General features: G+C 52.5%; 2 protein-coding genes and 1 long non-coding RNA gene across 8 annotated transcripts in view; 1 reads left to right on the forward strand and 2 right to left on the reverse strand.

Annotated features, from left to right (window-relative positions):
- NCF1 (neutrophil cytosolic factor 1) overlaps positions 1-11521 on the reverse strand; it is a 14720-nt gene extending 3199 nt beyond the window's left edge. Inside the window, exons 1-6 of the mRNA XM_029947719.1 lie at positions 11403-11521; positions 4175-4255; positions 2247-2322; positions 1981-2146; positions 883-941; positions 14-136 (exon numbers count right to left, since the gene is read on the reverse strand). Of these exons, the coding sequence (XP_029803579.1) occupies positions 14-136; positions 883-941; positions 1981-2146; positions 2247-2322; positions 4175-4255; positions 11403-11474 (577 nt within the window). The 5' untranslated portion in view covers positions 11475-11521. The remainder of the gene's footprint in view (positions 1-13; positions 137-882; positions 942-1980; positions 2147-2246; positions 2323-4174; positions 4256-11402) is intronic.
- Positions 11522-17230: 5709 nt separating this feature from the next.
- Positions 17231-20331, forward strand: LOC115300169. The gene is made up of 2 exons (XR_003912523.1): positions 17231-18666; positions 20148-20331. It is a non-coding gene; the product is annotated as an uncharacterized LOC115300169 (long non-coding RNA).
- Positions 19370-25571, reverse strand: part of GTF2I (general transcription factor IIi) — a 107812-nt gene continuing 101610 nt past the window's right edge. For all 6 annotated transcript variants that reach the window (XM_029949806.1, XM_029949803.1, XM_029949805.1 and 3 more), the window contains 5 exons: positions 25136-25164; positions 22734-22775; positions 21952-21993; positions 21194-21269; positions 19370-20499 (listed from right to left, as the gene is read on the reverse strand). In XM_029949806.1, coding sequence (XP_029805666.1) covers positions 21211-21269; positions 21952-21993; positions 22734-22775; positions 25136-25164 — 172 coding nt within the window. In that variant the 3' untranslated portion in view covers positions 19370-20499; positions 21194-21210. The remainder of the gene's footprint in view (positions 20500-21193; positions 21270-21951; positions 21994-22733; positions 22776-25135; positions 25165-25571) is intronic.

The following is a 25571-nucleotide window of genomic DNA, read 5'->3' on the forward strand; positions in this document are numbered from 1 at the left end:
TGCGGGGGCTGACCACTCTCGCTCTTCTCCACCACGTCCACCACGTCGCCCGTGGCCAGAGCCATCTGGGAGCTCGAGCTCTTCTCAAAGTCAGCGATGGCGCGGTAGGTCTGCAGGATGATGGGCCCCGTGATGTCTGGACAGGGGGAGGCCAGAGTGAGCGGACACCGCAGGGGCAGGCTGCCTCCTCCGGGGGGACCCCTGCGGAGGCCACCAGAACCGGGCACCGGTGTCCCCTTCCCACCCAGCTCCAGGCACCTGGAGGCGTGTGCACCCTGCCCGCTGCAAAACAGCAGAGACAATGTCGTCTCTCCACAGCCCTGCATTTATTGAGCACCTACTGGGCGCCTGGGGGCTCAGTCAGTTAAGCCCCTGACTCCTGACCTTGGCTCGGGTCCTGATCTCACAGTTCCTGGGATCAAGCCCCAAGATGGGCTCTGCTGACAGCTCAGAGCCTGCTGGGGGCGCTGTTTCTCCCTCTCTCTGCCCCTTCCCTATGTGCCTGCTCTCTCTTAAATAAACTTTTTGCAAAAATGTAAAAAAAATGAAAAACCAACGATCACGCAGTAAAGATCACGTACAGTTGTGCCCCCGTGTGAGCCGTGAAGGCCACCTCTGCCCCTAGACCTGCTTGTGCATTCAGCCACGAGATCCCCCGGCTGTTGGCAACCAGGGTTGTGCCTCTGCAGCCACAGACATGAGCCCCAAAGCGTGACTGTCTGGTGACCCCAAAAATCCCCACTCTGTACTGAAGCTGCAGAGACCCTTCCAGGCTGCTCCCCGCGCCCCCCATCTCCTTTCCCTGTGCAGCCTGCGTTCGGGATCCCCACCAAGTCCCCAGACCCCACAGGGGGACCCGCGTGCAGCTGCCCCGCCTCCTACCCGTGACGGTGCTGTTCTTGCCATCTTTGGGGACCAGGTAAGTCTCTGGCTTTTTCACCCTGCAGGGAAGGTAGTCTGGGGTTATAGGGGAGCAGAAGCCTCAGGCGGACCGGCAGAACTTCCCAAGAGGAAAAGGAAGGTGGGATGGGGGCAGGGCACTATGGAGGAACGGGCTAGAAAGGCGCGCCCCTACCCCCTCAGCCTCTGGCAAACCCAAAGGGAAGCACTCGGTGCTGGTAAGGATGCGGGTAAAGACCTGGCTAGGACAGGCTCTTGTCAGGGGCAAGCACCCTCTTTCTGGAGCCCTGGGAGAGCAGCCAATGGGGCAGGGGCATCCCTGCCCCCCAGGCCCATGGGAGCCCCCCTGCCCTGGACCAGGGGTGCGTTCAGGGGTCGGTCCACACTGCTGGAGCCTGTCCACAGCGCCCTTACCCGTCTTCAGTGAGCAGAGAAGAGCAGAGAGAGGGGCCTCCCCCGGCCGGCCCCCAGCCCGACAGCACATCCATCCCCCCTGCGCCCCCCTCATGCGGCCTCTCAGATGCTTTCCATGCTGGGCCCTGAGCACAGGGGGCAGGGCAGGCCGAGAAGGAGGTGACAGAGAAGGAGGTGACAGAGAAGAGACTTGGCAGCAGGGGCGGTGGGGGGGGGGGCGGTTCCCCAGGTGGTTCAGTCGGTTCTGTAGCCGACTCGGATTCAGTTCAGGCTGTGATCTCACAGTTTCGTGAGTTTGAGCCCCGCGTCGGGCTCTGCACAGGTAGCGTGGAGCCTGTTTGGAATTCTCTCTCTCCCCCTCTCCCTCTGCCCCTGCCCTACTCAAGCTGTCCCTGTCTCTCTCAAAACAAATAAATAAAACTTTAAAAAAAAAAAAAAGGAGAGAGAGAAAGACTTGGGAGGGATGCTGGGGGGCGGAGGGAGGGACTCCAGGTCACACAGACCAGAATTGGAATCCTGGCTCCTTCTCTTTCAGGCTGTGTGACTTTGGGCACGTCGCCTCCCTTCTCTGAGCTTTGGGTATCTGTGACATGGGGGACATCCTGTGCCCCTTCTCCGGGCAGAGCTCCCCCCCCCATCTGGGGACAGAATGAGGGGACCACTCACTGGTTGTCCGTGGGGAGCTTGAGGTCGTCGGGGCGAACCTTGAAGAAGTCGAGGAGGTGGGGGCAGCGGGAGATCTTGACGGGCAGGCTCATGAGCGAGGCGAAGTACTCGGTGAGGGTGCCCTGGCGACTCTCTGCCACCCGCTGCCCATCGAACCACCGCGGGGCTGCCGGGCCAGGGAGGGGCGCCAGAGGGGCATGAGCTCCTTCTCAGGTCAAGGTCCCGCAGGGAGTGGGCCTGGGGGAGGGGCTGACCCCGCTCCTCACCTGGCAGGTGGGGGATGATCCTGTTCTCCGGGTTGATGTCCCCCGCCTCAATAGGAAACGTTTCCTTCAACATTTTCTAGACAGAAAACAAAAGGTGTGGGGCGCCTGGGTGGTTCAGTGGGTTAAGCATCTGACTTCGGCTCAGGTCATGATCTCACGGTTCGTGGGTTCGAGCCCCGCGTCGGGCTCTGTGCTGAGGGCTCGGAGCCTGGAGCCTGCTTCTGATTCTGTACCTCCCTCTCTCTCTGACCCTCCCCTGCTCACGCTGTCTCTCTCTGTCTCTCAAAAATAAATAAAAAACATTTAAAAAATTTAAAAAAAAAAGAAAACAAAAGGTGTAAGAATGTCCTTTTTTTTAATTAAAAAAAATGGTTTATTTATTTTCGAGAGAGAGACAGAGCATGAGCAGGGGAGGGGCAGAGAGAGAGAGAGGGAGACAGAATCTGAAGCAGGCTCCAGGCTCTGAGCTGTCAGCACAGAGCCTGATGTGGGGCTCAAACCCAGAACCTACAAACTGTAAGATCACGGGCTGAGCCGAAGTTGGTCACTTCACCGACTGAGCCACCCAGGCGCCCCACTGTAAAAGCGGAGAATTGGAAGTGACCTCCGAGTCACCTGGAGTAGAAACCTCAGGTGGCGTCCCTGGCTCATTCTCTCCCACCTTCCCTCCTTGCCACCAGCAGATCCTTTGGGCTGTCCTCCTGAAATCCACCCAGAATCTGACCCTTCTCGCTACCCACGCAGCCACCACCTTGGTCTGAGCGCCACCAAGCCTGGGTGATCACAACAATCTTCTTACACGCCCTTCCCCACTTCTCTGACCTCAGTCAGCACCCTCTTAAAACTTAAACTGGGTTCTGTCTCTCCTCCCTGCCCCTCAGCGCACTCAGAACGGAAGCCGAAAGCCCCACATCAGTCTACAGGGCCCCTCGGACCTGCTCCTGCCCGCCTCACTGACCTCCTCTGCCAGCACCGCCCCTCTTGTTCACTCTGCTCCAGGCGCCCCTGAATACCAGGCCTATGCCTGCCCCAGGGCCTTTGCACTTGCGCTTCCCATTCTTCCCCCACATTTGTCAATGGCGCTTTCTATTTCTCTTTCTCCTTCCTCAAGTCTCTGCTCAGGTATCCCCCCACAGTGATACCTTCTCCCTGACAATTTCCCTTCCTAACCCAGTCCTCCCTGTCCCCCCTCCCACCTGATGTTGTCCACAGGTCTAGTGACTGTCCAACATACTGTGCACATTACTTATGTTTTGTCTGTGTGTCATCCTGACTCCTCGCTAGAACTTAAGATCCACAAGAGAAGGCAAGGACTTGCATCTTTCTTATGCCCTTGTCACCTTCAGAGCTCGCCAAGTGGAACGCACCTGGCGCTTAGTAGGTGCTCGGTAAATAGTTGCTGTTTGAATGAATGAGCCCACCGATTAGTGAAAGGGTCTAATCCTACAATTAAACACAGAACAGTTTAAAGAGGGGCGCCTGAGGGCTCCGTCGGTTAAGCGTCTGACTTCAGCTCAGGTCGTGATCTCACAGTTTGTGGGTTCACGCCCCATGTCAAGCTCTGTGCTGACAGCTCAGAGCCTGGAACCATCTTCAGATTCTGTGTCTCCTTCTCTCTGCCCCTCCCCCGCCTCTCAAAAATAAATATAAAAAATATATAAATAAGTATATATATACTTGTATATACTTATACTTACATATATAATACACTTACATATATTTAGATATATATACACATATACTTAATATTATGTAAATATATGTAAGTATATTATATGTATACTACTACTAATAATAATGTTAAGAAATAAATAGTGCCCCCTAAACTGTGGGCGGGGGCGATGTGGGTTCCTCAGTCCCTGGCCAGCGCGAGGGGCAGTGCTGGGACCGGGGGAGGTGTGTCCCCCCCCCCCCCCGGGGACACTCACGTGGAACTCGTAGATCTCCGTGAACCGCCGGTAGACCACCTTCTCAGACAGGTCCTGCCACTTCACCAGGAACATGTACACCTGGGGGGAGGGGTGGTCAGGGCCTCGTTCGGCTTCCTGGTCAAAGCCCAGGGGCCTCGGGGGGCAGGGGAGAGCACTCTTTGGGGCGACCTGGACCAAGAGAGGTACCGACTCCCTGGACCCCAGAGCTGCCGCCCTCCAGCCTTGGGATCTGGGGAAGATGTTTGGCTTCTCTCAAATCAACTCAGATTCCTCCTCCATGAATTGGGGTTACAGGGGGGCCCCCCTCCTAGGACTGGTGGGCTAGCGGCAGGCGGGGACATGGAAAAGCCTGGGTTTGGACAAGATAGCGCAAGGCTCCATTTCTACCAGATCTCCGGAATGGACATCCGTACAGACGGGAAGTTGATCTATGGCTGTGGGGGGCTGGGCAGGGAATGGGGAGTTTCTAACGGCTATGGGGTCGCTTTCGGGTGGTGACAAACATGGAATATTAGTCACCCGGCGGCGGCACAAGTCTGGAATACTAAAAACCATCAGCCTGTACCCTTTATATTAGTGCGTTGGACGCTGTGATATTCCTATCTCAGTGAGCCCATTATTAGAAAGAAAAACAGAAAAACTTGGTTAGGAAAAACCCGAAATAGGGAGGTGAATTCTACTCGGCCACAAAGAGGAACAAATAACTGATGGGTGCAGCCACCCGGGTGGATCTCGAAAGCATTTTGCTGAGTGAAAGGAGCCGACACAAAAGGCCACACACCGGGGAGGGCTTCGTGCCTATGACCTTCCAGGGAAAGCGTGACTAGTTCAAGGTGGGAAGAACTCAGAACAGTGGCTTCCTCCAGGGGGCTGGGGAGGACTGAGTGGGGGGCAAAAAAACCTGGGTGCTGGTAACAATCTATATCTTTTTTAATTAAAAAAATTTTTTTTAATTTTTAATGTTTGTTTATTTTTGAGAGAGACAGAGACAGAACGTGAGCAGGGGAGGGGCAGAGAGAGGGGGAGACAGACTCTGAAGCCGGCTCCAGGCTCTAAGCGCTCAGCACAGAGCCTGATGCGGGGCTCGAACCCATGAACCACGAGATCATGACCTGAGCTGAAGTTGGACACTTAACCGATGGAGCCACCCAGGCGCCCCTTTAATTAAAAAAAATTTTAGTGCTTATTGATTTTTGAGAGAGACAGAGACGAGTGCGAGCAGAGGAGGGGCAGAGAGAGAGGCAGGGGAGCGTCAACAAGATACACCAGGATGAAAAGGCAGTGTTAGGGAATAACATCACCACAGGTGCGAAGCTCACAGACCCCAGTTAAGGGCCCTGCAGAGCTGCGGCCGCGGCAGCAGGAGGCACTCCAGCTCCAGCCTGGAGAGGACGTTCTCCTACAACCTGAGCCAGTGCCTCAATCAGCTGAAGGGGTGAAGCAGCGGTGTGAGGAGCGAACAGAGGAAGTCACCAAAAAGGGACCTGAATGAGAAAAAGGACCAAGGCCAGCAGCAGCTCCAAGGCCCCAACGAGCCTCAGCCCAGGCCCCAGGAGGCAGACCTGTCCCAGGCAGAGGTGCCACCGGTGAAAGGAAACGTGCCCAGCAACGGTGAGCCGCAGACACCAGCCCCCAGTTCTGAGGCGGCTTTGGATTTGAAGAGACAAGGTGAGAAAGAGGAGACGAAGGAGATTCGGGCGGTGGGTGAGGAGGTGCTGCGGAGGGACGGCCCGGGGCAGGCGGCCAAGGACGCCAGGCCTGCGGGCGGAAGAGGCACCGGGAGGCGAGGCGGTGGGGCACACCCCGGGGACGCCGGCGGACGCCGAGGACCCCGAGCAGGACCAGCTGGTCATCCCCAACGGACAGGAGGAGGAGCAGGACGCTGGCGAGGACGGAGAAGCCAGCAGAAGCTGGGAGGAGCAGAGGACGCACCATGGACGGAAACGAGGCAGAATCGGAGGCGGACAAGCAGGCGGCCCTTGCAGGCAATGACGGAAATCTGAACGTTCTTAACGCTGACAGTCAGAAAGGAGACATGATATGTAAGAACACGAGTCTGAACCTAACAGATGCCATGACTGGCTGTTTCCCCCTCTAAGCTAAAAGGTCTAAGGTCAGTCTCTTCGGAACCATTTGGCCATTTGACAGTCATACACTGCCCGGGGGTATCCAATCAGGAAAGCCCAGCTACCTCACCCCACATTCCTAAGGGTGAGGCCTGCAGATGGGAACTTTAGATAAGCCCCTGTTACCTAGTGTTAAAGTTAACCTTATAGTCACCAAACAAGACCCTGAACTCGCTCTGTAATTGGTTAATTTCAAAGATACCCTAAATGTTGTGATTGGGTCCCGCCAAAAGTAACGAACGCTCTGAACAGCGTGGATGGTTAGAGCTGCTGCCAATACTGTTGGACCATTATGATTAGGTCTCTACCTGTGTCGCAATCTCCTGTAATGCCCCCTTCCCAAAGTCCTAAAAGTCCTGCCCCGCCTTTGTTCGGGGCTCGCTCGCTCTCAGCACGGATCCACCACGCCTGTAAAAGCTGTGAGCCCGAGTCTAGGCCCCGGCGAGCCTAAATTCGTAATAAAGCCCTTTGCTTTTGCCTGCGTGCTTCGGCCTCCCTGGCGGTCTCTGGTTTCTGGGGGCGATAAAGAAATCTTGGGTACAACAGATACATTCACTCGATCAGCGTGGAAAGAGGAATCACACGCTCTGAATCATCTGGAACCCTGTACTTCCTGTCAGGAGTGAACAGAGATCACTACAAGATGCTCATGAGGGGCTGAAGACTGTGAAATGTACTAAGTGAAATACACATCTAAAGATTTTTAACAAGCGGAGGTCGGACACCTAGCCAACGGGGCCCCCCAGGCGCCCCTGGTAACAGTCTATATTTTGATGAGGATTTGGGTCATATAGGGACACAGACCTTCAAAACTCGACAAACGTATTTCCAAGACTGGTGGACTTCGTTTCAGGTAAATTTTACATCAAAAGAGAAAAAACTAGGGCCGCCCGCTGGGCTCAGTCAGTAGAGCACAGGGCTCTTGATCTCAGGGTTGTGATTTCAAGCCCCCCTCTGGGCGGAGAGATGACTTCAATAAATAAATAAACTTTTAAAAATCCTTCAAAGAATTTTTTTTTTTAATTTGAAAGAATAAAGACAAAAAGTGTGGTAGAAACATGAGCAAAAGGCCTGAAGAGCTCACGGTGTCCCCGCCACATGGATGTCACCCTAAACATATAAACCCTACATCTAAAGCGTCGACATTGCTTGCGACGACATCAGGGCAGGGCGATCAGGTAATTGCCAGTTAGTGAAAACAATCGACAAGGTTGTTGGAAGAAACAACAGTGCCGTCACGTGAGGGACCGTTATACACCAATGAGACAGACTTAATGAACCCATCTGGGAGGGACCCCAGGATATTACAGGGAAACAGGGAAAAAGCAGGTAGAGTATGTCATATGGCTTTGTTTATTGTCTGTGTAAGGAGGGAAAATTAAAAATTAAATATATATTTTAAAGTTGTGTTTATTTATTTCTTAATTTTTTTTTTTATATTTGAGAGAGAAAGAGCAAGAGGGAGGGCTAGAGAGAGAGGGAGACAGTAGGCTCTGTGCTGACAGGATGCGGGATTTGAACCACAAACCATGAGATCAGGACCCGAGCTGAAGTCAGACTCTTGACTGACTGAGCCACCCAGGCACCCCTAAACTTTTACTTATTGAAGTCATCTCTATACCCCATGTGGGGCTTGAACTCACTACCCCAAGATTAAGTCTCATGTTCCTTGGAATGAGCCAGCCAAGTTCCCCAAAAAACATTTATACATTTTTCTTCCTCCCTTCCTTCCTCTGTTTCTTCCTTTCTTTTTCTCTTTCTTTTTAAATATTTTATTTTTAAGTAACCTCTACATCCACATGGGGCCGGAATCCACCACCCAGAGATCAAGAGTCGCTCAGTCTTCTGACTGAGCCAGCCAGGCACCCCTTCTTTTTGCATATCTTTCTATAAAGTTTTGATGATTGATTGCATCAAATATGTTAATAAATTACACCCTTAAACATAAAATTAAGGGGTCCCTGGATGGCTCAGTCAGTTGAGCATCCGACTTCGGCTCAGGTCATGATCATACAGTTTGTGAGTTCGAGCCCCACATTGGGCTCTGTGCTGACCTCTCAGAGCCTGGAGCCTGCTTTGGATTCTGTGTCTCCTTCTCTCTCTGCCCCTCCCCTACTTATGCTCTCTCTCTCTCTGTCTCTCAAAAATAAAGAAATGTTAAAAAAAATTTTAAGTAAAAAATAAATTTAAAAAGAAAAATAAATAAATATTTTTAAAGTAAAGAAAAAATAAAAATTAAATAAAAAAATAAAATTAGATTAACAATGATTTAAAAAAATTTTTAATGTTTATATTTTGAGAGAGAGAGCAAAGAGGAGAGGGGCAGAGAGCAAGGAAGAGAGAATCACAAACAGGCCCTGCACTGTTAGAGCAGAGCCCAGAAACGGGGCTCGAACTCATGAACCGTGAGATCATGACCTGAGCGGAAATCAAGAGTCAGATGCTTAACCGACTGAGCCACTCAGGCTCCACCAATTTTTTTTTCAAACTTAACCTTGGAAACAAATAAAAGCAAATGAACTTATCTATCAAATGGGTAACAACCATGTTCAAGAAAAACTGGAAAAGAAAAATTCCAAGTAAATTTTAGTTACAGTATTTTACTACCTTCTGTCTAAAAAGAAAAAAATTGAAAGGAAAACTTAAATTTGACTTAATAAATGTGTAGGTTGATTGTTAATACCGGTGCAGGTGCTGTGATTCTGCTCCAAGCTGGCGTGGGTTGCAGAAAGGAGCAAAGGAGTAAATCTGTTAATCTGGTTGGGAGCCAAGGTCCTGAAGGGACATTGTCAATGACACCCCAGAGGCAATGAACACACTCAGCTTCCAGATCTAGGGCTCTCCTGCCCCCCCCCACCACTGCAAAGAAACAGGGGTCCTTAGTGAAATGGCTGAGCCCAGGGGTCCGGCCGGAGGGCACAAGGTCAGCCTAGAACATCTCTTAGCAGAAGTAAGAATGTGCTCATGGGGCGCCTGGGCGGCTCAGTCGGTTAAGAGTCCGACTTTGGCTCGGGTCAGGGTCTCTCAGTTCGTGAGTTCGAGCCCCGTGTTGCGCAGGCCGCTGTCAGCGCTGAGCCCACTTCATGTCCCCCTCCTTCTGTCCCTCTCCTGCTTGCATGGGACAATGTGAGCAGAAGGTGAGTCATGATACCCACTGACTAAGAGAGAAATCCACGCATTCATACTGACATGTAAATAATAAGGAAGAGGGGGAGAACTCTGTGGTAAAATGCTAACTAATAAATGCAGGGGGAATTACAGAGTCTAAAAATCACCATTTGACAATCATTACAGTAATTCGACTCGGACAAGAGTCCTCCGAGTACTGTATGAGAAACAATATTCATATCGTTTCACAGAATCTCCTGCAGGCTAGTCATTAATCACAGAGGGAGAAAAAGGACCCTTACTTACACTAGAGACACGTGGTGATCAACATTAACATCATCTATCCAGGAAAAGGCAAAACGGCCTGTCCCCCCTCCCGCCCCCAGGATCAACAAGGAGAACAGTGTCACTTCTGGGGGATTCCTGTCCCGGCCGTGTAGCTTGAATCTAAGAAGAATTAGATGAGTCCTTCTATAAAAGGGATGTCCTACAAAATGACACGTCCCAGCTCCTCAAAATTTCAAAGTTGGGAAGGACGAAGAAAGACCAATTCAGATCGCCCCAGATTAAAGGCGTCTGAAGGGTCACAGGCAGGCGAAATGCAGCAGGTGGCCCCGGAGTGGATCCTGAGCCTGGATCATTTTTACTGCAGACAGGTCGAGGGGCTGGTAATATCTGAGTGAGGCTGGCGGATTGGATAATAGTGTTAGTGTTTTGGTTCTTTGCTGATGTCCCCACCTTTGCAGAAAATGTTCATGGTTTTAAGAGATACACAGTAGCATTTAGCAGGGGGCGCCTGGGTGGCTCAGTAGGAAGAGCCTCCCACTCTTGATGTCAGGGTCATGAGTTCAAACCCCAGACGGGGCGTGAAGTCTACTTAAAAAGGGATGGGTGTCTGGGTGTTTTGGTCGGCTGAGTGTCTGACTCTCGATTTCAGCTCAGGTCATGGTCCCAGGGTTGTGGGACAGAGCCCTGCATGGGGCTTCCTCGTGGAGCCTGCTGAAGATTCTCGCTCGCTCTCTCTCGTTCTCTCCCCCTCCTCCCCTGCTTGTGCGCTCTCGCTCTCTCTCTCTCTCTCTCTCTCTCTCTCAAAAATAGAAAATAATAAAAAAAGAAAGAAACACAATGTCTAATTTACTCTGAAATGGTTCAGAAAAGTTCTATTGAGAGAGAGAGAGAGAGAGAGAGAGAGAGAAGGAAGGGGATGGGGGAGGGAGAAGGAGCACAGAAGTTGAGTGTTGGAATATTGGAGTAACTGGTGCTGTAGGGCACCTTTCTGTAAAATTAAAAGTGAAGACAGGGGCATCCGACTTTGGTTCAGGTCATGATCTCATGATTTGTGGGATCGAGCCCCACACCAGGCTCTGTGCTGACCACTAGCTCGGAGCCTGGAGCCTGCTTCAGATTCGGTCTCTTTCTCTCTCTGCCCCTCCCCTCTTCACGCTCTGTCACTCTCTGTTTCTCAAAATAAATAAATGTAAAAAAAAAATTTTTTTTTAAGTGAAGACAAAGAAGAAAGGATACCAAATGTGCCCTACAAATACCAGACAGAGCAGAGCCCCTGCCTGGCCTTCCTCTCCTCTAGCTTTGGGGACCCTTGGGGTGGATGTGTCTGGGCAGATACTCCCCAGCCCCCAGGGCAGGGCCTTGGGGGCCCTTTTTGAGCTCCATGGTGGTATCGCCCTATGGAGAAATTCCCACTGTAATGTCGCTGACCCCACGGCGGGCGGGGAGAGGGTCGCCGCCAGCACTTCCCCGGGGAGGAGCGCTCCGTGTGAGAGCAGAGGTGGTCAGGGCGGGCTGCCCGGAGGAGCCAGCCAGGGACGGAGCTCTGGGGCGAATGAGACGCCACAGGGAACATCTGGCGGTGGGGGCGGGGGAGGCAGGGCGCGCATCCGTTTAGGGGACACACATCGGTCGCGCGCCCCGGCAGGCTGGGGGCCCCAGGCACACACACCCCCCCCTCCCCGGCAGGGCGCCCTGCTACTCACGTAGTGCTGGCTGGGGACGAAGCGCTTCTCGAAGCCCAGGAGGGCGATGTGGCGGATGAAGGTGTCCCCCATGGCTGGGCGGCGGGGCCTCCCCTTCTGCGGGGCGCTCCCCGGCTGGTGGGCCTTAAAAGGGCCTGAAAGAGGAAGTCACTTGGGGAGGGGGAGGAAGGCCGGGCGGGGGCGGGGAGGGCGCCGAGGGTGCTCTGCTTCTCCTTTCAGTTTCTGGGATTCCTCGGACTCCAGTCGCGGGGACGTGGGCGGTCACACGCGGCATGTCCCTGGGGACATGCGTGCCCTGGCGTCACCCCACCCCGTACTCTACAACCCCACAGTTTCGGGGGTGCCCCCCACCCCCGTCTCTGACTACCCCATCCCCCACATCTGGCCTTCTGTTGTTCCTGGGCCACCCCAAGCTGCGGGGCCACCCTGACCGTCTCCCACATCTCTAACTCCCTCCCCCGATCAAAAGCACCTCCTCCAAGAGGCCTTTCTTGATATGTTCAAACAAACTGGCAAAACTTCATGCTTCCCCCCCTTTCCTGTTTTTATTCAAACGGACCTGTCGGGGATCTCACGTTTTTACAATGTCTGTCTTTACCAGAACGTGGGCCCCAGAACACGGGCTTGGCCGCACCCGCAGGCTGGCAGCCGGCAGTCTGTAAATACTAGGGACAGGGACTTGCATGCTGGGGACCGTCCCCATGGGAGCGTGGCCAGGCGTCAGGCGCACATCCGCAGGTGTGAGGCTTTGAGGGAGGCTTGCGTTCAAATCCTGATCAAATTGGGGTGCCTGGTGGCGGAGTTGGTTAAGCGTCCAACTTGGGCTCACGGTTCCCTTCGTGAGTTCGGACCCTGCCTCCAGCTCCATGCTGACCGTGCAGAGCCTGCTCAGGGTTCTCTCCTTTTCTCTCTCTCTGTCCCTCTCCCACTCGTGCTTTCTCTCTCTCAAAATAAACAAAATTAAAAATTAAAAAACAATATCCTGATCTAATAGATCCTTAAGGCTGACTCCGTTTCCTCTGGAGATTGGGCCGTGGTCTCTGCCAGGAGGGGGTTTGGGCTGAAGAGGTGACGAGGGAGTGGCTGAGGTGTCTCACTAGTACCTAGGAGCGAGAGTAGGACACGCCTGAGGGCCTGGGAGGCTTAGAGGTTACGGCGCCGGTCCAAGGTCACAAGGCAGGCCGCCTCACACCCAGGCAGCCTGTCTGCAGGCTCAGGTTGGCGGGGCCAGGTTGGGTCCCAGATGCACAGATTCCAAGACTGTGACACCATGCCAAAGGCCGCCAGCACTCTGAGAGCCACGGGTCCCCCTGGACTACTGGGGGTGAGGGTGGCCTCTGGCAGAGGGGAGCCAAAACGCGCCCTTTTGGGTCTGTTACCATGACTGGTCAGGTTGGTGGTGGTTCTTGGTTTTATTCACAAAGTGCAGGAGCCTTAGGGCATCTGGGTGGCTCAGTTGGTTGAACGTCCGACTCTTGGTTTTGGCTCAGGTCATGATCTCATGGTTTGTGAGTTCGAGCCCCGCGTGGGGCTGTGGCTGACAGCTCGAAGCCTCCCTGGGATTCTCTCTCCCTCTAAATAAATAAACTTAAAAAAAAATGCAGGGTCCATGCTCTCTGCTCTGAGATTTGCTTGGCATGTCCCCAGAGGTCACAGCGAGGTCACCAGCCCTGGGTGTTGTCGGCCCTGCAAGGCCTTTCTCTGGTCACCCCCTTTATATATCTAGAATCTTCGCACGCGGGAGGACACAGTGCTCAGCCACAAGAAGGAACTGCGACACATAGCATGGCCGAGGAACCTTCTAGACCCATGCTGGAGACCTGCCCTGGCCAATCTGCAGTGTTGGAGGCCAGGGTGACCTCTTTGGTCGGGGGCGGTGGTGACCGGAAAGGCGCAGGAGGCGGCAGCGGAGGTGCCCTTTCCAGGGACCGCTGCTGATTCCACAGGCACGCCTGCTTTCTGGAAGCTCACTAGGCCGGGCATGCGGGATTGCGTGCCGCTCTTTTCTGTTGGTCTGTTGTGTTTCGATGAAAATTTGAAAATGGGGACTAGACTGAGGTCACGTGTTGGGTGGCAGCTTCAGGCACCACACGGACCCGCCCGCTGCTCGCCTCGCACCGGCCCTGTGCCACCCCTGTGCCCCGGCGGCCCTGAGGTCCCTGCAGCACCAGCCCCGCTCACCTGGGCGCAGGAGGGGAAGTGGCTTGCGGCAAGCAGGGCCTCCCGAGCACCAGCACTTCCTTCCCTTCCTCCCGTGGTCATTCCGCGCTTGTGCAATGGCCGGGCTGCCCCGTCCGCGGACACCAGCCCCAGCTGTCAGCTGCCACCTTTCTTTCCACTTCCCTCCTGTGGCCTCCCCGCACCTCCTCACGTGGCAGCACGGAGAGCCCACGGGCCCTGTGTGCCCTGGCCCCTGGCGGGGACCCTGTTGCTCAGGGGGCTCAAAGCCTCTGCGAGGCTGGGACAGGACACACTTACACCCAAGAGATGGAAAGATTTACAAAAGGTGGGGGGCGCCTGGGTGGCTCGATCGGTTAAGTATCCGTTAGGCTCTTGATTTCAGCTCCGGTCCTGATCTCGAGGTTCGTGAGTTTGAACCCCGAATTGGGCTCTGTGCTGTCAGCATGGAGCCTGCTTGGGATTCTCTCTCTCTGCCTGCCCCTCCCCTGCTCATATTCCATCTCAAAATAAATAAACTAAAAATACATGCATAATAAAAAAATGAATAAAGAGAATGAATAAAGAGGAGATAATGAATGGATAAAAGATTTTTTGGTGGAGGGGAAGATACAATTTTTCTTATTTTAAAACTTTTATTGTGAAATATACAGAAATCGGCAGAAAAATGGACAGTTTAATGGTTATCAAGCCATAACTATCACGAAGTGGATGTCTCATTACCTGTTGGTTGGCTATTAGAGCAATACCCCGGAGCACCTCGCCACCATCCCTTGGTGATTGGAAGGAGGGACTCACCCTGGGACAGGGATGCTTTTTTATTTTTATTTATTTATATTTATTTATTTAATGTTTATTTATTCTTTGAGAGACAGAGTATGAGCGGGGAAGGGGCAGAGACAGGGAGACACAGAATCCGAAGCAGGTTCCTGACTCTGAGCCATCAGCAGAGAGCCCGATGTGGGACTTGAACTCACAAACCTCAAGACCGTGACCTGAGCCAAAGTTGGATGCTTAACCGACATAGCCACCCAGGCATGCTTTTTTATAATCACCTTAGCATCACAAGGCTGTCAAATGGGAACCGTTGTTTCCTCCACCTTACAGATGGGGAAATTGAGGCACAGAGCAGTACATAGGTTGCCGTGGCTCGTAAGGGAAGAGCTGGGATTTGAACTCAGGCAGTCTGGACCCTGGGCCCACAAACTCCACCACCAGGGTCCCTGGCCCTGCCGTGGAACCCGAGTGACCGAGGGACGTGACTGGGGACACAAGAGGAAGAGGGACGTGACTGGGGACACAAGAGGAAGGAGTCAGCCTGTGTGAACACTGGGAAGGGAGAGAGTCTCCAATCGGGTCAGACTGGGAGGGAGGGCAGGCCTCCCTTCGGTGCTGGAGAGTCTTGGCCTCTTTCCAGTGCCACCTTCTCCACTGCCAGGCCACCCCCACAGGGGCTGGACTGGCAGGTTCCTCAACCCGGAAATCCCCAAGGCTGGGCCACAGAGCCAGGCCGAATAGAGAGGGGTTTGGAATAAGAGCCCGAGGTCCAGGCAGTGCCCTCTGGGCACCGTGTTGAGAGGGAATCCAGGGCTTTCCAGGATCAGAACAAATCAGCTGTCCTTTTGACGGAGTTCTTTCCCAAGTGTAGCGTAGAGCCCTCCTGCTGCCTCTCCTTGTGTGAGAAAAGCGGAATCAGCAGCCCGCTGCCGCCCTGGGCCAGCCCTCAGCACCGGCTCTCTCCCGAGAGCCTACCCGGGCAGGATGGGGCCCGGAGTCCCTACCGAGCGGTAGGCAGAGGACATGCTCACCGCCTGGAGGGACGCTGGCCGTGAAGGGCAGGCTCTCACGGCAAGCAGGTGTCTCTGCGCAGAAATGCAGGTTGCCGGAGGCCTGCTTCCCAAGGGAACCCAGGTCTTCGTTTCGTGGCCAAACGGGACGAGATGGGCTCTGGCCGGGCCAGGGATGGACCAGGAGGCCCCACGGGAAGAGAACTGGTGCCTGTGACTGGGACAACCGGAATGCCACCCTTGGGAATTCCTTCTCCCCTCGGCCTAGGCTCAGACCCCGCCTTGGAGGCCTCTGCCTCGGGAGGTCGCGTGCATGCCGCCCGCGGGCTGTGGGCAGGTGGACTCACACACACAAACACGCTTGCTTTGTGCAGTCAGATGCTTCACTTCCCGTTGGGAGACCTCAAGTTAACTCCGAGCCTTAGTTTTTCCACCTGGAAGATGGCACCAACAGCTGTGCCTATTTCACAGGCCGTGTTGAGTATCATGCGAAGTTCAAGTGCTTAGCTTGGCAAATGGCTCTCACCGAAGTGCTGTGCAAGGCCAGTCCGGGGTGCAGTAGGGCACAGGGGTAGAGGCGGGGGGCGGGGGACACCTCCTCACGGGTTAAACTTGACCTTGAACGAGGGCAGTGTTGTATGAATGACAGTGGGCAAGTGAGAGGCTCGGATGGGACGGGCTCTCATTCTGCTGGGACAGAGGCTTTCCTAACAAGGTCAAGCAGAGGACAGAAACGAAGACCATGGGCTTCCGCCTGGGGCTGTCCCTGCTGCACTGCAGCCTGGCGGATCCCGGATGGATGGAATTTCGAGAGCCTCTCCCCACCCCTCCTCCCTGGGCTTGTCCTGTGCCTGGCCCTCCAACCTCCAAACCTCCTCCCCTGGCTGACACTTCTTTGCTGACTGGGCCCAGAGGTGTCATGCGGTGAAAGTTATTTAAAGCTCATCAACCAGAGGATAAAACCAGCAGCAAGCTGCCACCAGGCTGTGTGTGTGTGTGTGTGTGTGTGTGTGTGTGTGTGTGTGTGTGTGTATGATTTGCTTGAACTTCAAGCTGATTCCAACAACGAGGAAACCCTGCCTCCAGGTGCAGTCACCAGGGCCGAGCTGCCTTCACACTCCCGTCCAGGCCTGGAGCAGGAAGCCGGCTGACAGTGTGATGTCCGCAACTTGCCAACGGCCTGGTACCCCCACCATTCCCAAGGGGACACAGGACACAAGACACGCAGGGGTGGAGTGAGGGGGTGGGTGCCCTGCAGACAGGTGGCAGCTCACGCCATCCCGCAGCACATGGCCTCGCACCACTGGTCCCTTCTGAAGGCCGGTAAGGCCACACTTGCTATGGCTGTAGGACCACTCCGCCCCCGCACTTTGGGAACCACTCACCTGCCATCTTTCCTGAAAGATTTTTCCTAGCAGCTCTACACTGGTCACCATAATGAAGAGGACATTTTTGGTCTGAATTCAATACACCTTTTCAGGATTGATCTAGATCTTCTTATAGTCTGACATCTAAGCTTCTGGAAGGAGGTCCTGTCCAATGGGTTTTTATTGAAAGGACTGGGGACCTAGTTGAGCAACGCCAAGGTCATGGTCCTTGAGAAGGGTCATTACTGCTTTATGGAACTTGAGATTTACAAGAGCAGGGACCACACATGAAGTCGATGCTACAAAATGCCCCTCAACCACCTGATCTGGCTTCTGAGAAGGAAATCGGGCAGGAAACCCCTTTACAAATGGCTCTTGTGTCATCGCTGGCTTTCAACTTTGCAGGCACTTCCTTAAAATAAAACCACAAGGTATGCGTCGCTGGGGGGGAGAAGTGGGTGGGCCGAAGCGGGAGCTAAGGTGATACACAAGACCACTGTTGACCAGACTAACGAAAACCAGGACCTAGTCAATCCGCCTTTGTTTTGTATTTCACCCAGTTCTCTGGGGCAGCCAGGCCAGGCCACCCACTGTGCTGGCCAACAGGCCACCAGACCCCGAGGTCTACAACCAGCTGCAAGCTTTCCAATCTGTTCTTGGAGCTCAGAGGGCTGGGCAGCCAGGGGGCCCAGTCCGGAACATTCCGCCCTCAGGTACTGGAGCGGAGTCCAGGCTGCAGGGCTCGGGAAAGCACCCTCCGGGGCTCTCAACAGATGGACGACAGCCCGACTCGTGCGCATCCTACTGGACTCACAGGCCAAGGAAGAGCTGCTATGCTAAAGACCACATGCGACAGGTCATCCCAATTCCGGAAACCCTGTTCCATCCTTTGTCCCCATCCTAGGGAAACCAAGGCGTCCCCTTGGAGAACTGTCTTCCAAATACATGCGTGTCCAGAACCTGAGGCCTCCACTTAGGAGAGATACCAATGGGTGGGTGACAATTACCTACCCACTCATGGTTAAGTCAACCAAGTCCCTTGAATTTCCTTAAGACCAGGGCTCTGTCCTTCAGACTCCGAGGAGGACTGGGGGTGGGGGTGGGGAGTCACGACTCAAGCCTTCACTTCCTCATCCATGAAGTCACAAGGCAGGAGAGCACACTAAACACTCCTAACCTCACTTCGGGGTCCAGAGATCTGGAAACGTCTCTTCTGATGCACTGCCTGCAGGAAAGGACTGACTCCCATGTGCCCAGCCGCAGTGTCCAGCCCGCCCGGCAGGTGAATGCACAGATGTCCCCTGACAGGTCCCTTCCAGCCTCAGCGTGAGCCCTTTCCCTCAGCCCCACCCTCCATGGCGATGGCGCCCAAGCGCTTCGGGAACAAATCTTGGCTCCCCCCTCCACTGAAGATCGGGGCTTGGAGAAGGGGATGGCGCTCAGTCCGGCTCCGGCAATGGGATCTAAATCGTACAATCCCGGCACGGACACGTTTTTTGGCTATGATGGTTCTCCTGATGGAAGGTTCCTCAAAGGTAACAGCTGCCCGGAAGTGGAGCTTGGATTTTGTCACAAAGCCTGTCGCCGTCACTACACTTCCCTGCAGGACTGAGGTTCACCAATGCTCCGGCTGCTTCGGCTGAGCTGCCCTTTGCAGCTCCGTCCTCACTGGTCCACCAGAGATGGCGGGGTCGAGTTGCGCCCCACTCCCTCCAGAACTCTGCTGCGGGTCTGCAGTGTCGTTTACGCGCACGCTGCCGGGCCGCGAGCACAGCGGCGGGCGCTTCGTCTCCTGGCCGTCCTGGGCTCCCCGACCCCGAGCCAGCCAGGGGGCCCCGCCGTCCACGGACCAAGCCCCGGGGACCCCCCCGCAGGAAGGGGATGGCTGGCCGGGAAACACTGCTGCTCTGGGAGGCCGGCGGGAAGCCGCAGGTAGGGACGCCCCAGTCGGTAGGGGCGACCTGCTCCTGCTCGCACGGAGGCGGGCGGCCCGGCAGGGGTCAGGGCGGGGACACAGCGCGGATTCTGTGCCTCCGCCCCGAGACCACCTGGCAGATGGGATAGGAAGAAGGGAAAGACTTCCAACAATATATCGAAATAAAAAATACGTGTGCGCACGCAAACTGTGCTGCTCTTATACACACACCGGAGAGGAGAGCAGCTCTCCCGGCTGAGTGTGCGATCCCACAAAAACGCTTGGTAGAAAGTGTTAAGTGTAAGCGCTTCAACCCGGGTGAAGGGTGAGGGCCGGGCTCCTTCGCAGCGGAGGGGGGGGCTGTGGGCGAGGCCGGCTGGGCTGCGCACAGGGAGCACGAGGGCCCCCCGGGGCGGCTGTCACCCCCATGTGGGTCGGGGGGCTGGTGACCAGGGAGCTCCGCGTTCCCCGAGCACACGCGGGGCTCTGCCCCTGCAGGGCCCGGACGCTGCAGGCGGCCCCCCCGATCCCGGCGAGCAGAGTCGGGGGCTCGGGGCCCCAGCCCGGATGGGTGCACACGGGACCCGGGAAGCCCGCGGGCAGGTGCCGGGCCTCGGGCGGCGCCCGCCTAGCCCTCGCTCTGCACGCCACCTGCCACCGAACCCCCCCGCCCCGGGAAGCCCCAGCCAGAACCATGAAAACACCTTCAAGAGAAATGAGTTAGTGTGTGAAAGGCATGGATGGATTTTATTTATTACCCTATATCTACAATTTAATTTGAGGTAAAATATAAGCAACACATAAAAATGCCTATTTCTGCTACCATGTAATATAATTCTCCATCGTGAATATTGTGATAAAGCTAATGAAAACTCTATGCCGTCACATACTCTAGCTTCTTATAGCTGGTATTTTACAACTCTCATTGTCTGTGAAATCCCCACACACGTAAGATTCTCGCACGAAGGGCGCAGGACTATCAGAGGGCGCAGAATCAGCTTGGGCCCCTCCCCCCACACTGGAGCCTCAGTGTTACACGTCGAGATCTAAAATAGTGAAGGCCATGAAAACGCCCGGGCCGGACCCGGGCGGGAACAGTGATCCGAGGAGGCCGCACCGCCGCAGGCCAGCGGCGAGGCTTAGTGTCTCGGAGCTCCCCCGACACTCATACCTGATCTTCAGCTTCCGGAACGCCAGGGGTTTTATTCGGAGGAGAAGTCAACTTCGAAGAGGTTCCGAGTATTCCATCTGGAAGCCACACGGCGACATACTAACCTCTCTCTGGCTCTTAGGCGATCCGGATGGTGGGTTTTTTTTTTTTAATTGATAAAAAAAACATATGAACCATGATAGATAGCTTAGGAAAAGGTTTAGTCAAATATACAGATACTAACTGTTCACTCAGTCGTCAAGGAGAGCCGTGAACAAAAGGGTCATTTAAATGATTTTTCAAATAGAAAACCTAAAAGGACTGTCACAGGTGTTTTCTTCACTGCAGGAGCTGAGATGTTCCAGGAGGAGAGATCTTCACTTGATTGGAAAATAAACACCATAGCTGAAGGCTCTGTTGCTACGTAAAAAATCTGATGAGATTCATCCCTGTCATTTTCCCTGTCGTTTTCCCAGCATTGCTGTAAAATCCTTATAATACATTCCAAAGTAAACCAGCCATTCCAAATCTACAGTCACTCTGCTCTTTAATTCAATTCACAGAACTGCTGAAAAAGTAGACATTTCTATCTAAAAGTAGAAAACAGGTTTGTATAGAAGGAATTTCTGTTATACAGTATATTACACAGCGGGGGCAGCGACAGGTCCGGAAAGCTCTCCTCACCCACTGACACTTTAAGCTAAAACAGGAGAGAAAACAAACAAGCAAGAACACAGGTTAATCTGATGACAAGAATTTCACATTTGCACACAACACAACTCAATCAGCACTCAAATCCATGAATGGACAGTATATATATATTTTTTTAAAAGTCGGTATAAAAAAAGCACCCAGACATACCTCAGAGCCCACCCTGGGGAAGCTATACCCCCAGCAGCGCGTCAACATTCAACAGTGGCGCCTGGAGAGGGCGACAGGCCCAGAGAGCCGGCTGACCGCTGGCCCAGAGCTCCGCTCCGGTTAACAGCAGGGCCGAGTTCAACAAGTCTGGAGCGGCAGGTTCAGGGTTGTAAGTATATTATGGGAGCTGCAAAACGGACCGAGCAGCTCGGCCTGACTCTGCAAACACCACTACTGTGACTGGGGGAAAAGTCGGCGTGGTGATACTGATTCACAGTGAACTCCAATAGTCGGGAGATTAGAAACAAAACATTTTTCTTTTAGGGCAAAAGTGCTTTTACGTCTTTGACTCAAAGACAGATACTGATCTAAGGAGAATCTCTCTGCTTGTTGTTCTAGCTCAGACCATCTGGTAGGGCTTACACTTGGCCCTCATTTCGGCTGAAGCAGGGAAAACATGGCATCAGCTTATGCACATGCAGGCGGATCCGGACGAACACTAGACGGCCCCCCAGACACAGAGGCTGATTTACCCTAGGAGGGAAGAGGTCTACCACGTAGGGTCTGGTTCTTGCTTGATCTGAGAGTTTCCGTCAGTTTCCTTTATCTCTATCAAGAAAAACAAAAGGGAAGTGATCAACTACACTATGAATGCAAATCTGTGCAATTCTAAACCCACTCAGATCAAACTATGTGCTAAAATGATGTGTCGGGAATTGTAAAGATACTAAAGATATGGGGCGCCTGGGTGGCTCAGTCGGTTAAGCCTCTGACTTCGGCTCAGGTCAGATCTCACGTTCGTGGGTTCGAGCCCCACGTCAGGCTCTGTGCTGACAGCTCAGAGCCTGGAGCCTGCTTCCGGTTCTGTGTCTCCCTCTCTCTCTGCCCCTCCCCCTCTCATGCTCTGTCTCTCTCTGTATCAGAAATAAAAATAAAATATTAAAAAAAATTTTTTTAAAAAGACACTAAAGATAACCTTTTGAGAGACACGGATTCTCTAACATTGTGCCACTTCAGTGTTCAGAGTAACAAACATGTTCTTATGTATCTATTTAAAAATCTAGGTTAGAAAGTCGTCATATAACTGGTTCAGAATTCATCAGGAGTCATTTGGAGAAAATGGAGCAAAAGAACCACAAGACATCACTAACACATTTCTGGGCAAAAGTGACGAATCCAATTCACCCAGCAACAAAAGGAAGCCCAACCACACAGTTGTAGTGCGACGGCGGGAGGACCACCACCACCCGTTTGTGCTAAGTGGCCTCTGAGGCGCACCGGGCCCTTTTACCTTCGCTTGCCGGAACCTCCAACTGGGTTGGCTCAGCGGATTCTGAGGAGAAGCACACGAAGACTTACGTTAGCCTGGCTGGAACACTGCTCTCACTTATTTACGGGCTGAGGGAAAGGAGAAAGCCCTCCACACAGCACGCAGGGCACCAGCCCCAGACGAAGCAGAGTCCCATGGGCTTCTGGGTTACACACACAACTCTCCACTTCCAAGTCTCCTTTTCCAACGTATAAGTTCCTGTACGTAACCCGAGTCTTAAATAACAGTTGTAATTTGACATATAGCTCTAACATGGGGGAAAGAAGTTCCTTTTTTATGTCCTTTTCCCCTTTCCTGTGGGTTCCCCTTTAATAAAGGCCTTTTTCTGGTTTCAGTGAACCACAGAAACAGGCTTCAATGCTGGTTTCCAAGGAACGTTTATAGCCACAACACATGCGTTTCCGCCTGACACAATCCGGCAACGTTAGAAATAAATGGCATAAAGGGTAAAGTCTAGAAAAGCTTCTCCCTCAGAAACTGCATTTTATCCCACCAGCCTTGGGGTTCCTGACCTCCTGTCCGGCTGACTGGGGCACTGGGGTCAATGGCACGTGCTCCACAGTTCTCAGTTAGGACCCGGCGCCCAAGCACACACAGGCTTCCCAGCACAGAGGTCAAAGACATAAAGTCTGCATGTAAGTGTGTAAATGACTTTCCCTAAAGTTAGGCAAATGTTAGCAATTTTATGTGATCCATTTTATCACCAAAGCAGGAATAATTCTGTTTTACCCCACTTAATTTACCTTGTATCACTGGGCCTTCTGACTCACTCTGATCAACCAACTCTGAAAATAAAGCAGATTGATTTAAACAATAATTTAATGACATGCTGTCACATAGGAAAAGCATTTTTACATACATTCTCCACTGGGATGGTCCAACTTGGCCAAAGCAAGCACTATTTTCCTATGACAAGAAGGGAGCACATGAGTCTGGCGTGTCTCACCAGAACACCTAACTTATAGTAATTACTGGGAAATTCTATTACAGACTACTGCACAAGGGTGAAAACAAAACTGAACATTTTATTTATTTATTCATGCATTCGTTACTTAACATCTATTTATTTTTGAGAGACAAAGCACAAGCAGGGGAGGGACAGAGAGAGAGGGACACAGAATCCAAAGCAGGCTCCAGGCTCTGAGCTGTCAGCACAGAGTCTGACATGGGGCTCAAAACCACAAACTACAAGATTGTGATCTGAGCCAAAGTTGGACACTCAACAGACTAAGCCACCCAGGCGCCCCCAAAATAGAATATTTTTTAAACAAAGAGGGCCAAGGGGGTCAAAATAAAAAAAAATTTGAAACTAGCAGTTATACAGAAGACAGCTGAATTGGGATTAATAATTAAAACAAAACAAAAAAAAGAATCCAGGGGTGCCTGGGTGGCTCAGATGTTTGAGTGCCCAACATTAGCTCAGGTCATGATCTCACGGTTCCTGAGTTTGAGTCCTGCGTTGGGCTCTGTACTGATAGCTTGGAGCCTGGAACCTGCTTCTGATTCTGCGTCTCCCTCTTTCTCTCTCAAAAATAAATAAACATTAAAAAAAGTTTCTGGAGGAGTGCCTAGGTGGCTCAGTCAGTTAAGTGTCTGACTTCAGCTGAAGTCATGATCTCATGGTTCGTGAGTTCAAGCCCCACATTGGGCTCTGTGCTGACAGCTCAGAGCCTGGAGCCTGCTTCGGATTCTGTGTCTCCCTCTGTCTCTGCCCCTCCTCTGTGTGAGCTCTGTTTATCTCTCAAAACTAAATAAGCATCAAAAAATTAAAAAAAAAAAACACATTTTTTAATCCAAAGGAAAGATTATCATGGGATTTCTTTAAATGACCAAATTCCCTGGTGTGATTCAAGCTGAATGTCACAAAGATAATGAAAAATCTATGAAGCGAGGTGTATGTCCTTTTTTCATTACTGACATCACCATGTACTAACACACTTGGCCCAGATAGAGAATTTAGTAAGAAAAAAAGAACCTATAAAAAAAGAAGTCGTAGTTTGGGGGCACAATCAAAGGAATACATTTTATGATAAAGTGAAACCCAAAACTTGGGAGGCAGAGGATACAGAATGAAAACTGAGGACACTGAAGCATGAAGGCCCCAGATGGGACGAACAGCGTGAGGAGGGCGGAGGGCAGCCAGCGCCCAGGCACTGCATGATTTCCCCGGCCAGCGGGGGTGGGCCCTCTGCGCTCAGGGGGGCCCCTACATTCCAGAGGCTCCACGCTTTCCCAGTGAATAGACTACAGACTGAGTACCCAATGCAACTGGGTTTTAAAGAGTCATAATAATATTGCCAATTGGTAAAGAGGCTGAATGCTTACGGTATTAGGTAAATGTTCACTTTTGAAAAATTTCAATAAAGTTACAGAACCTAAAACATACTAGCACAGGTATGTATATTTGCTAAAACCACGACGTAAAATGGTAAGACCACCAGGGAACTGGAAGAACGAACAGGTCCATATTTGTTTGTGCCACAATGTTTAAGAACACAGGTGCTGGATGGAGGCTCACACACCGGAAGGAAGCAGGCTGCATCTCACTAAAACGTCTGCTCATCCGGCACAGTAATTACACAGTAACAGCCCTGTAACTGCAAAAATCCTATCAAATACAGGTTGCATTTCCTGAGCACATAAAATATTGCTCCAGGTTAGGGGGTCAACAAGCTCTCCATAAAGACCTAGTGAAGTGCATGTGTCCGGATGTGCAGGTCCCGATGCTCTCTGTTGCAGCTTCCCAACTCCACCGTAAGCCAACGAGGCGAGAAATGTTCTCGTTATCCCCCATGCACCCTATGAAGGTGTTATCTACAAGCACAGGCAAGAACTCTCTGATCCCTGGTTAAGATGTCTGACACATAATGAGTCATTCAAAATGCTCTAAAGCTCTCAATTTGGGTACTAAAACCACCATTTTAGGTGGTAAGTAACTGAGAAATAAACAGATTTAAAAGGCTAAGCAACTAATCCCATTTTACATGTCAAAGGTGCACAGTGCTTTGACACTGAGGCTAAAACACCAACTTTGCCCGGTCACTGCAGTAAACTGAAACATTACACTGTGTGAGCCAAGGGTAAGTGCACAGTCTCACACACCCCACATGGGAAGAAACAAAAAGACTTCATGAAATTTACTCACGGTTATTGATCACAAGTCCCGGAAATGGTCTAAAGAGAAAAACAAATTGTATAACAGTTTATTTTCACTCTACAAGCATTCACATGTACATTCAGTTTATTTAACTAACGTGTGACACACGTCCCTCACATGTCAATGAGCGGTGCTACCCAACTACGTTTCAATCTTATACTTTTTAATCTATGGAGAGATAGATGAAAACCTCTACAAACCATTATGAGAAAAGGCCCCAGTAAAGATGGTGAGCAAAGAACAGGAGTAAAGAAGAAAGAAGAGAGTGACTCCAGCGGCAGGGTCTGATGGAGGCAGGCTTTCGCCGACCCCCCGGGGCGGAGCACAGACAACAGACACGGCTTAAGTGGGACAAAAACCGGGGGAAGGTGAGAGCGGATGACAGGAACCTGGGGAGGTGACCCCGGGAGCTGCTTCCCAGAGC

The sequence above is a fragment of the Suricata suricatta genome, chromosome 8, assembly GCF_006229205.1.
Source record: "Suricata suricatta isolate VVHF042 chromosome 8, meerkat_22Aug2017_6uvM2_HiC, whole genome shotgun sequence".
NCBI classification, from domain to species: Eukaryota; Metazoa; Chordata; class Mammalia; order Carnivora; family Herpestidae; genus Suricata; species Suricata suricatta.